The following is a 13,425-nucleotide window of genomic DNA, read 5'->3' on the forward strand; positions in this document are numbered from 1 at the left end:
TTATGGCTCAATGATTAGTCCAGCCAGGTGAATTGAAGTGTGGTGGAAAGCAGAAGGGAGAAAGACAAAGGAGAGGAGAGGAGAGGAAAGGAGAGGAGAGGAGAAGAGAGGAGAAGAGAGGAGAGGAGAGGAGAGGAAAGGAGAGGAAAGGAGAGGAGAGCGTCTGCCAGTGAACAGCTGCCCCTGTAATTTATATTGATGAGGGGACTGGCGTGGCAGGGAGCTTCCAGTGGTTTGATCACTCAGGCAGAGTGGGGAGTTAGTCAGAGACGCGGCCCATCCCTGTGGTCTGGGTTGGACTGGGAGGACCTCGTGAACGCACACACAAACACGCTCATATGCATGCACATGCACTTTAGACAAACTGCCTAGTTCTCATTACGAGAGGCAGAGGTGGACTGGCATAGCGGGGAAGTGTTTCCACTACAAGAACAGACCCAGAGCCTGACTATAACCATGCAGGGTAGAGCGATGCCCCTCATTATCACTTCACCAGCCATAATCACCATGCTCCTCTCACCATACTCAATGACCATTAACTGGCCCTTGAACTTCCGCTTGTGCACACAGCTTCGACGAGGCTCTGTAGCCGCTTCCTGCCTGTGAGGCAGAGCAATCAACTACTTGTTAAGGGGCTTTACTTTGATTTCCTCACATAGACAAGATTTGAATATTTCTCACTGAAATGAGGCAGTGTAGTCCAGTCTCTGCCCAGGGCTTTGAACCCAAGACTCCTAAATCATGCTCTTTGATTTGAGCCCCCTTCCGGTGTAGAGGTGCTTAGCGCCGCACTAATTAAGATAGTGGGGCGGTGGATGGTGGGTCAAAGCAGCTCTGTTCTACCTTGAAGATATACTCTCTCACGCACACACACACACACATACACACACAAGCACACATCAAACAAACACCACAGCCCCTCGAGGTGAGCAAATAGCTTAACACACAATCGTGCTGCTGTTTTGACGGGGCTGTTGGAATCAGGTAGGGCTGTCTAATGTAGAAGATCATATCCTTTACCCTGCTGTCTGATGTAAGAAACAGCCGGGGTGTTTTACAGGGTGGGATGCAGCCTCTCGCTATGTGAAACACTCCGACCGCTCTTACAGAAAAGCCCTCTGGCCTTCCCTCTCCACAAGTTTCATCAGAGTGATCAGAGTGAAAGGATAGCCTTCAGGGCTAGTCTCTTCTATTCACACAGTGGGGTAGACACGCACACACACACACACATGCACACACACACACACAACACAGCAGTACACTACAGGATTTTTTACATGCCATTTCGACTGTACTTCACAAGTGTCAAAATTCAGTACAAATCTCTTGGAAATCATCGATTTCTACAGGTAAGACTGCTCATCAATTCTTTATGAGCAGATTGAAATTGAAAAGGCAGTGGTGGTTAGAGAGGCAGAGCCCCGCTCACTCCTGGAGTTTACAAAGAGCCCTTGTATCTCACATGTGAGGCATGTAGTGTCACATACTGTGTCTGTATCTTTCAATATCTCTGATAGGATCTGTGCTTGAGGAATACACACTCTTGGTAGTTAACCCAGCCTCAAAGGTTACAAACCACACAACACCACATCCGTGTTTTTCAGCTGCAAGGCCTTGCAGAGAACAAAGGTGCTTCAGCACACTGGGTGCTTTAACAGTGCATGATTATCGAGCAGTCATAAGACTGCATAGCATTTTAATTTCCTCTCTGGGGTTATCATCACATTCTCTCCAGGATGGAGATTGAGAAATACTGAACAGTGAAAGGGGATGGCACAGATCTTATTGGGGGTTTATTCATAAAACAGTGTGGGTACAGACACTGATGAAATGGAGAAGGGTTAACATAACTACAAAAAAACAAACAAACAGACAAACAAACAAATAAATAATTTTATGATACCGTGGATAAAATGAAATGAGTAGTTTTATTTCTCCACATTAAGTTTCTATTTATTGTAAAAAAAAAAAAAAAAAGAAAAAAGAAAATAATAAAATGAAATTTCTACAGCCTTACAACTGTAATGCAGAAACAGGAGCTGAATAAATACAAAGCCTTTGTACTCACAGGTATGTGTCTTCTTTGTTACTGAGATACCTGCAAAAAGAAAATAAACATGAAAATCCATGAATAAAAATATATTTAAAACAACCATAAAATACCCACACAAATATCTCATTTACATGAAGCTGTGCACAACTCTAACTGTGATAGTGATAATGGCAATGAAGAAGAAAACCCTGTGGTGCAGCAGACTGTCACTGTCCAAGGTCAGCGGGGTGACACGCCTGCAGCAGTTATGTGTGTATGCGGGTGTCCCACCTACAGTCATGCTATAAGAAAAACATCAACATCAACATCTACAGCTAGGTGGTTGAAACCCTATCCTCTGTGGCCAGCTAATGAAAATTCATACTAAACCAACAACATTTGGAATGCTAATGCGTTGAGCAACCGTGGTGATTGGGCCTGTGCACATGACTAAGCCTGTTCCCCAGAGCAGGCGACGGCGGCACTTTGACCTCAGAGTGAGTCAGACCTGTGCCTTGGCTGAGGCTGAGGTGGAGCTGGGCTGCCACTGCTCATCCTTCCCTTCCTCGCCCCTTCGGGTGTCAACTCATCGAATGAGCCACTCCGGCTCTTGCTCTGGCTGCCTCTCCTGTCTGCAACATTGGTCTAATGCCCCAGGAGCCTGACGCGGGCGAGTGCACAGCCAGCCATGGTCCCTAGCGGCCCCCTGGATGCTCATGCTTTGCGGGGCGAGAGCACACTAATAGATCCCACTTGTCATGCGGAAGCAATGGCTAATTTTTCTACAGCTTGCATTTGAAACTCGTGGGACAGCGAGCTGACATGATTCAATAACTCTCTGTGAAAAAGGCGTCTGGCCGGAGATAACAATGTTTCAGACACGATTGAGAGGAAACGAGTCAAAGAGCAACGAGGGGGAAAACAAATAAGCCCTTCAGCCTCCTATAGACATACATACACACATGCACACACACACACACACACACTCAGAAACAAATATCTGATATCAACTCCATTGAGCAGAAAGAGGGAAAACAGTCACCTAGGGGCCGGCAGTCCGTGATGGAGCTCTAGCATTGTTCCAGTGCTCAGGGCCAAAAGCATCTGTTCTGACTGACTGTGACATTACGCATGGAGAAAAACAAACGGTAATCCAGTCTTAATTCCACACCTCAGTCAAATGTGTAGTAGTCAGTGTGAGCTGATGGCGTGTCACGGAGCGATGGCATCAAGGTGTTGCAACAGAAGGCAGCTCAAAATGCCTGTAAAAAGCATTAAACTAGCTCTTTGTTTAGCTGGGTTAGCCCACTTCTTAGACCATGTAAGGAACAGAGCTGGTCTGCTCACTGGAAAGTATATCAGAAAGACATGGCAAAAGGCCCCTTTTTCCTGGCCTCTATTCAGGCCTTACAAGTATTATTGCAAAACATAAAACAGACATTCGGAGGCTATTCAGTTCAGCTCTAGTGACATTTGGACAAGGAATTCTCAGTTCTCTAAGATTATTTAATCTTTTTGATTATTTTTGATTATTTTGATTACTTTTTGATTATTTAATCTTAAAGTCCTTCATTTCATATAAAATGGACTTTTACAAACAGAAGGTGACAAAAAAAAAACAAAAAAAAAAAAACGGACTAATAATTTCAACAGTTTTAAATTAAGTTCGTTTTAAACTACAGCCTGTGGAGCAGAGCAGCTGAAGAACATCCTGTTTTCTCCTTGAGAGTCAACAAATGCGTCTGTGCCTGACCAAGAGGAGGATGTTAAAGATGTTGATGTTAAAGATATAAAAAAAAAAGTGGGCGGCTTTGCAAAATGTTTATGACAGAGGAAGTGAGAGAAACATAAGGGTTGTGTGTGTGTGTGTGTGTGTGTGTGTGTGAGAGAGGCTCAGGTTGGCCACACAGACCACACTGATGGCATGCAGAAGTTGATTTACTGTTACTAGCTGCCGCAATGATAATGTACGGTGTAAACAGCACAGACAGGTTATCTGATAGTCAAGGTCATCTGATAAAATTGATACCATATGTACATAGACATATGCAACAATGAAAAAAAATGTAACTCAATAATAATTCACTAATAATTCATTTGTATTGTGTCAAGTTTTACTGTTATTCTGATATTAACTGACCTGCATACTTTCTGCTCACCATCTTCTATCAAGTCTTTAGTAAATGTATTTTTTCAGAATGCATTAGGAGAGTAGTTTTATGTAACAAGTATTTTTAACAAAAAGATTTGTCACAAAGTCTTGGCAAGACAAGGCACACTAAACCACATAAAAACAAGGATGATAATAATAAAGAAGACAGACTCCAAGAAACAGGGCCAGAGCTCATGTGTATGTATGTTTTTATATGTCTCCCACCCTTGGAATACAGAACACACACTTTGTCAATGTCACTTCTGATATGAAAACTACGTCTACATAAATATGTTCTCAGGTACAGTATATGAGAAAACTATTAGCACTCTTTATTCCATAGGCTCACTCATGAAAGAAAAACAAACAAAGAAACAGCCTGTTGCTATGCAGGGTAGAGGAAGCAGGAGGGGTGGCTAGTGAGCCCACTTCCTCCTCTATGTGTCATTCAGCGCTCTGTGATTGGAGGTGGCAAGGAGAAGAGGCCATAAAGCCAATGAATGAGTCAGGCAGCGAGAAGGAAGGACTTAGCTCTGGGCACTGACATTGGCAATGCCTGCCAGCTCATGTCTACTCCTTTGGATGGCAGGTTCAGAGGTCAGTCTGGAGGTGAAGCTCTCCTTGGCTGACAAACAGGCTGGTATAAACATGCTTACAGCTTGAAGATCCTCTATAAATCTTCTCAGCACCCTGGATGTAGATCTAGGTACTTAGCGGACATTATTTGATTAATAATAGAACTACAAGAGAATAAAAAGGCATACGTGTTGTTTCCATCATTCGACTTGCTGGCGAATTCCCCTTTCGACATTACCATTTGTCACAATGGAAGGAGGGACAGCTGTCATTGTGTGGTCTTTGATCAGTCAGATTTTTCCCTCACATCGGTAAACAATTCAGCACATGTTCTACAGTCTCTTCTCATGAGACTTTGCCCATGCTATAGAGGAAGAGAGTGGCACTGTGCAGACAGCTGGAGGTTAACCTCCACAACATCTATCTGCAGGGGGGCACACATCCTGTAAACATGCCACTTAGACAGGAGGAGAGTGAGGCTGGGGTTTGGCAGTCAGAGTGCTGCAGCCCGCTGTGGAGCACCGTGCCATCGCAGGCGACTCAAAGTGACAGCGCTGTAATGAAGTCTGAGGCGCACGGCAGGCTGTACGTCATAATTCCAGGTTCCTTAAAGCCTGACAGGGAATGATTATCATGGATGGTTATTGTCACCCTGCCTCCCTGGGAGACGAGGCATGCTCTGGGGTTGTTGCACCGTGACATTCAAAGTTACAGTCTCCTTCATATAATGGAGCTGTCCTCTCAGCGCGCTAATGGGAGCGATCCATTTAACCTGTGCCAGAAACACACAGACGAGGAAGTTCCTAATGCGAGGCCTCTCCCGTGGGGACGTCACACTCTCCCCCTGGCTGCTCCCTTCCTGCTGCTTGATTCATTGACTGGCGCTCCTCACTTATCCTCATTCACTGTTCAGTCTGGGGAGACAGGGAGGCTCGCTTCCTGCAGCCTGCTCCACATGCCACTGCTGCACGCCCGCCGCACACAAGGACACAGCCGGTGCAACAGACCCAGCTGCAGGAGGAACCAGCGAGGGCCCAGCGAGGGACTGGCTAGACACCTACTGGAATTAGGGGTCATTATCATAGGCCTTGGAACACTAGCAGCATACACCTTTCAGTCTTTATAAAGGCCTCTCAGATCCTACGCTACCGCCTCTCTTAATGACAGCGGTACTATTGGACTGTTAATTTTAGGCTACTCCTGCGGTCATTGGTTAATGATGGTAGCTATGGTCATCTTAAGAATGATAGATACGGCCACATACAGTAGTCCATTTTTTAACTGCATGCACCCTGCCACACTGAAGCACCGCTGCTCCATCCCTAAGAGGAAATAATTAGAAATTCCTAATTGTGTCTGCATTTTCAGCATCAGAAAGCTCAAGACAGAGTTTGGTAACCAATTGTTTAGGAAAATGATTTTTGTTATTATAGTATGTAGTCCTGTGTATTTAAGAATTAATTCATAATAATAATAAAAAAAAGATGGAATAATAATACTAATAATAATAAATTAAAATAAAATAAAACAGTCATATCTGAGTAGGAGAGAGTAATACAAAATGTAGAAAAGGCCTAACAAGAGATTGCTCTTGCACTGACACTCATCTCATCAAAAGTCATAAAATAAGACGGATGAGCTGAATCAGGGACCTCTGTGCTGTTCTAACTTTGGCAGTCTTTGTGAAGGCCAAGTTTCATACACAAAGTCATTTCAACAATCCTCCCCTTTGCAGTGACACACTTAGCCTTATTAGCTATTATACTGCTATAAACTATACATGCAAAAATTTAATGATTAAAAAAGCACAATGATTCTAATCAGCTGCCCCCTAATATACTAAAACACTTAATCCATGGAGAGGCCAACTCTCTGGGGAGGCTCAAGAGAAAAATGACTTCTCTGTCTCCAGGCGCTGTTATTTCTGGTCATTTCTAATTGGTTTTAACTAAAAGCAACCACTCCGAGACTCCACAGGTTACTCCAATGCATCGCTATGGAATTGTCTGCAAATAGAAGATATACATCCAAATTAGTTTTAGAGGACACCACAATTGTCTTTCAGAGGAAGAAAGGAGAAAGGAGGGGGAAAAATACACTCGCACATGCCTTAGCGAGGGAGGCAGTTGTAAGATCCCAGTGGGGGAGTGGTGTTATCAGGTTGACCCTGTGATCATAGCAGCCCTTGCTGACTGCTATGCCATGCCATGCGCACCTCGCCCCCTACAAGTGTCTGTTGAGCTCATGCATCTTCTCCTGCAGTTCTGCTTTGCTGGGCCCGTGAGTCTCTAGGTGAGTCCTCAGTGTTGTTTGGTGGCTCGTGAATTATACATTGCAGCAGAGGAATTGACGTGGCCCAGGAGGCCGCGCGAACAGCAGGCATGGCTGGGAGGCAGATTGAAGACTCTGACGGAATTTTAATTGTACCGCAGGGAACGACACGATAAGCGCTATTGTTATTGGTAAGACACCGCTGCACAGGTTCACTTAGTGGAGTGCTTAAAGAAATGACAAGCTCTAAAAAACTGCGCTCTTCCAGGCTCTAAGATGGCACCATCGGCCTTCCTGCTTGAGAGTATTCTGAGGAGAACGGTTCATATTATTACTGTCATACTAATATTTACCATCGTGCTCTCTCTGAAAACTATCATTTAATACGGTGCAGCAGTGAGTTTATTTGTAACATACTCAGAGGACCAATGAGGGGTGAGCTGTGGTGGAGGAAAAAGATTTAGGAGTTACCTAAAAAGTAAATAATCAGAAAACACTGAGGCATTCCATTTAGTGCTTCACTGTGTGATTTGGTACAGTGCTGCGAGTGAAAAGCCAAGATACGAGGGTTTCTGCTGCTCTGATGTTCTTCACTCTGATCCTGGCTCTAGCAGTGCTATACTGTAATTCTCCTCTGAGTGCTAGCTGCTCCCTGGGGGCTTGACGGATGCAGGAAGGCCCTGGGCGCTGGTCAAAGTGAGGCCAGGGGCACAGGCAGGCCTCTGTGTACTCTCTGCGCAGGCAGTTCCCAGCCCAGCGGTAATCTCCTGGTGGTACAGCTTCAACCACACATGAAACCCAATAGCCTTTGAGCCCGCACCATAAATAAAGACAAACCACATTCAACAGACCACCCTGGCTTCCTTCACTGTTACTGAGCTACATGCTGCACATCAGTCTGTACTAGCCACCACTGGTTGTGTTCAAATGCTTACATGTAAAAACTCTGAGGTTGCCTGCATGGGTTTTGAAGTGGAGAACTCTTCAGAAAAACAATTATTTTATGCAGTGTAATTATGTAAGAAACAGCACTGTAATGATAATTTCCATCCAGGCCAAATTGTATTTACAGGTTCATTTTATAGAGAGCATACAGGAAAATGCACCCAAACACATCTTCCATTAGCATTTCCTACTTTGCAGTATGTTTAGGAGGTGAGAGGTTGCTTTGTCTGTATAGCAGACAACAATAATGCTCTCTGAGGACAACACTTGTGAATTCCCATTCACATTACTGTACAATAAATTACCTGAACCCCACACAGGTTGAAATCTAAAGGGGAATACAATTACCTACAGTTCCTGGGGCATACACTCCAGTTATGCACATTTTATCCTAATGGGTTGTAAGAGTTACGCAGTTGGCCAATAGAGATGTGCCCCTGTGGGCTAACCAATGCAGAGGGCCTTAAATATTCAAGATAAGATGCCTACTATAGTCCAAAAAAGACAATGAGGATCTCAGATACACAACTGATGTTTTTTCTTTTTCTTTTTTTTTGACATTCTGCTGCTGTGCATAGTGTGCAACCTTTTAACAGGGCCTTAACCTATCCAAGATAAGCTGAACACTACAATTCAATAACGGCAATGAGGATCTTGTATCTATTACTGAAATCTATTTTTTGCTTTTTCATTCTGCTGCTGTACATAGTGTGCAACCTATTCATGAGGCCATATCCTACCAAAGATAAGATACACGCAGTTAAATAGAGACAATGCAAATCTCGTATCTATTACTGAAATCATTTTTTTCTTTGTCTTCTGCTGCTGTGCATCATGTGCAAGGGATGACTCACAAGTCAAGCGTCTGCATCAGGAAACCACAGAGGTAGACTGCTTTTGCCAAAGGTAGATGTCACGGTAACGATGAATTGTCAGTACACATTTGCTCATTCAACTGGCCTGTCCTTAGATAGTATTAGAGATGTACCTGAATCTGAATACTGTATTTGGGAAAGTATGAATAATGCGTTGGAAACGGATAGTCTTCTACCCCAAGTTACTTGTTATTATTCGGATTTGGGGGGAAAAAAAAATCTTGTAGCCTCTATCTAAGACAAAGAGAGGGTGTTGAACGATATCTGGCTGCCACACCAGGCTTCTGTCTCACTAGCTCCTGCATCTGACGCCTCCTCCTCCTCGATGTGAGAGTTGCCCTGAGTGATAGCCGGAAACAGCCAGCTCTCAGCCCGCTGCCTGGTGTGCACTGACACGGTGGGAGCGGCTACAGAATATAGCGATCACTTTTCAATAATGTGTAATAAATGAAAAGACCTGGTAGTGAAATCAAACTCCTATGTTGCATTTTTATCTTTTATGAATGTTTTGCAGTGCAGCCGCTCAAAGTTTGTTGGTGTGTGTGTGTGTGTATGTGTGTAAGAGAGATACACTAAATAGGTTGCCAATAACAAATTATGCTTGTAAAAAATGACAACCACTGACTGATCAGGCAGCCCTTTTCTACTGTAGGTGTAATGGTGGGATTCAGACAGTTCATAAAACTTAGTTTAGTTAAAAATATAAAAAGAGGGGGGGAGTGAGAGAGAGAGAGAGAGAGAGAGAGAGAGAGAGAGAGAGAGAGAGAGAGAGAGAGAGAGAGAGAGAGAGATGCCAATATTAAATCAGCATGATGCTTTGACTATTAGGTTAGAAGATACAACATTTGCCTGATTTCAGAGGACTTCTGGTATAAACAACCCCCACTTCCGGCCTTCTATCCAAATACCGATACAGAGGCAGATAATTTTGTTGGTTGAACAGATGCAGGTAATGATGTCTCTGCACACCCCGACATGGTAGCCTTCTTATATCATGTCTGAAATCACCTCACAACAAAGATAAAATATGGAATTAGTGCAGTGGAATTGATGTGTGCTCTGATAGTGAGTGACAGTTTGTTAACAGAGCTGTCCAGGTCTGTCAATAGACTGTGCTCACAAGACTGCTTGTATAATCACCTGGGGGGAGACTACAGCTTTGATGACAAACTAATGTCAGCTAATAACAGCTCTTTAAAGGCTGACTCAAAAATATATTGAAACCCTTTCATTACCATCACTCACTGAGCCTCAATTCTAATCCAGTAAAGTACAGTACAGCAGACACTTGTCTAATGAACAGGAGTCTATGGGGAAGGATCACTTTATGTGTGTGTGTGTAGGAAGCCGAGGTCCCACAACAGTGGACTCGTGGCTCTGCTGATAAGGACTTGGCTGTAATTGCTCAGAAGGGAGGGAACTGCAGCCCCATTAGGTCTGGTCTTAGCACTTGCCAATAAGCCAAACTGCCCCTCTGAAGCCTCCCATGTAATGAAAACTTCCTCTGAGATGAATTACATGTCTGTCAATCCACTAATTAATATCTTGGACTTGTCTTTTTTGCTTCTGCACAGTAGTGGAAGGAGACACTGAGAGAGGGATTGAGGATTTTTGAGCACTGGAGGACAGAGAGGAAGGAAAAACAGAGGCAAACTAGTAAGCTCGCTGCTACTGTGATTCACTGCAGTCATGGCCGGCACTTAGTGCAGCATCTATTTTTCATGTATTTCATAATTAAAACCTGCGAGTTCTGTAAGCCCTCCATGCTCCACGCAGATCAAAGGTAGTCCTATTAGCAGGGAGTTCATCAGTGGAGCCACTCTTCCATTTCCAGGCAACAGAGCCACGCTTAAAGCACAAATACCCTGTAATTACACACATGTGTGATAACGGGACAGCCAGGGAGCTGGACTATGATTAATAGAACACAGATCACAGTTTTCCCCTCTGTTTTTCAAAGCTAACACAACAGAGGACTTTACACACGAGGATAACCAATGCGCCGCAGATAAAGAGGTTGATGAAAGACTGAATACATATTTCACACATCGACTCTTGTGGTGCAGGTGAAGTGTGCTTCAGTTTGTTGCATTCTCCCTCCCCACTGCACTCTCTATGTAAATGTAATCGGAGGATAACATGGGATAAAGCTCGGCAGAGAAGAGACATGATGCCTCCCTTCTGCCCGGATAGAAGGAAACAAACCAAGCTCACGTGGTCTAATCAACAGAGTGAGCTGTGTTGTGTTATTTATTTGTCCTGTTGACTCCTGAGTAACTCAACGCCACAAGGCACATCGTCTGGAAAGAGTCTTTCCACCAACACCACAGCTAACTGGCTGTTAAATCACAAGTAAATTACATATGTGATAATAACTACAAAGCAATACTGTAAAGTACTTGGAGTATACGTAGTACTTTCATTAATGATTTATTTATAGCATATAGCGTCTTTGCTCATGGTATGCATTAAAATTCATACCATTGTTTTAATTACCATTTTAGGACCATTCCGTCCTTATAGACAAACTAAAAAACAGTGGACAGTTATTACTGGATCTTATTACGAGAATATTTAGCCAAGAGGATTTTTTTGTTTTTATTGGTGAATTTACCTCATGAACTGCTCAGACTAAACATGGAATACCTCAAGGATCAATCTTGGGACTTGTTCTGTTTACATGTTACAGTTGGGACAGATAATCTGTCACATCTCCTTCCACAGCTACCCGGATGACACACAGTCGTACCTGTCATTTTACCTGTCTTAAACTTTAACTCTGACAAGACAGAAGTTCTCATCATTGGCCCTGAACATGCCTCAAAAACAAATTCAACCACTCCTTGGACTCCTCACTACCAACATAAAAAAGCTGGGTATTATCCTGGATTGTAACTTGAGCCTGAAGCAACATGTAAAGAAAGCAGTCCAGTCATGTTTTTGTCAACTGAGGAATATTTCCAGAATTAGATCAGTTCTGTCCTGTCCAAATAGTTCAAAATTAAATGGCCAGACTATTGACCAAAACAAAGCAATTCTCACACATCACACCAATCTTGGTTTTAATGCACTGGCTTCTAGTCTCTTTTAGAATCTATTTTAAAGTGCTTTGAATCATATACAAAGCTCTGAATGATTTGGTGTTGGAGTACTGAGCTCCTTACACTTTACAGCCCGAGCAGGGTCCTCAGGTCTGCCAGTCTGATAGACTATACATCGTTGGTTCATAAGCCTTTATCTTTTATGCTTTTGTGAGTGTGTATACATGCATATGTTTCATTATTTCATTGATTCATGTTTCATTACCTCTTGCAATTGTTCCCTAATGTTGCTTATGTTGAGTTTCGTCACCTTTGAAAGCACTTTGTGTGTGCTTTTTGCTTTTGAAAAGTGCTCTATAAATGAAATGATTACTACCGCTACTACTACTATACTACTACTACAACTAATACTACCACTACTACTAGTACCACTAATAACAATAATAATAATAATAATAATTTATCAATCTATAAGAGTCTATATCTTGTTTTTGCTACAAAGCCGGGGCTATTCTTATGCCATTGCATAACGATGTCAAAGGAGGAACTTGTGGTGAAGTCATATGAAAGAGGAACTATAATTAGCCATTGCATTTGTTCATTCATAGACAAGGCAGTTTAGTTGTTTATGTTCTCTAAATGAAAGCACTCCACTATGGAGCCAAGTTAACAGTAGGACACAAACAACTGAACTTCCTCTAAAGCTCATGAGGTCAGTTACAGTTCACAGTGCTGGTGCCCTACTTTAACAACCGGACAAGGTAACAGGAAGGGCTGTTCGTTTTTCAAGTAGGAAGACGACAACTGTAATAAACACTTCCAATGTTACACGATGAAAGCAGGGCATTTGTCCAGAAGGCACAGCAAGATATTACATCCTATAGCCAAGGAAGGGCACAGACAGGACAGGCGGAGGGCAGGGATCCGGCACCTTACACAAAAACAATACCCAGTCAGTTGCAGCAATTATGATGCAGCTGACAACAATAGAATTTTCACTTTCTAACCATTTCCATGGTTTAAGTTTTTTCTGTCTTTGTGGGCTGCTGGCTAATATAATACTGGTTAGTGTATTATCTGTATTACATCTCTTCTAACATTTTTTTTTTTTTAATGCAGGGTGGGTCTAGACAATATATCTTTATTTTATCAGTATATTGATATAAGACTATATAATCAGGTACTTTGTATATTGTAATATTGTGATAGGGTATTGTCTTTTCCTAATTTTAAATACTGCATTACAGTAAAAGGGATGCAATTTTCAGAGCATTTCTAGATCTTCTATTATTTCCCCGATCCTGCTTGGTTATCGTATCCACATTACTCACGACTGTTTATCAAAAATCTCTTGTGTGTGTAAACATATTATGAAAGCGCCAACAAGCATCTCAACAGTACTGTTGCAGTTTTGAGGTATGCTGCCAAAGACATTGTGACAATTGATTTTGTCCATACCGCCTAGTCCCTAAGCAAGAGTTTACTCTGTGGGATAGGCAGCCAGACATACTGTATGACAAGACTGTTAGGCTA

At 42.8% G+C, this 13,425-nt stretch overlaps 1 protein-coding gene across 1 annotated transcript in view; it reads right to left on the reverse strand.

Moving 5' to 3' along the window:
* Positions 1-13,425, reverse strand: part of roraa (RAR-related orphan receptor A, paralog a) — a 177,637-nt gene that overhangs the window by 59,887 nt on the left and 104,325 nt on the right. The window contains exon 2 of the mRNA XM_030053264.1: positions 2,069-2,098. Coding sequence (XP_029909124.1) covers positions 2,069-2,098 — 30 coding nt within the window. The remainder of the gene's footprint in view (positions 1-2,068; positions 2,099-13,425) is intronic.

This window comes from Myripristis murdjan, chromosome 6 (assembly GCF_902150065.1).
Source record: "Myripristis murdjan chromosome 6, fMyrMur1.1, whole genome shotgun sequence".
Lineage (NCBI taxonomy): Eukaryota > Metazoa > Chordata > Actinopteri > Holocentriformes > Holocentridae > Myripristis > Myripristis murdjan.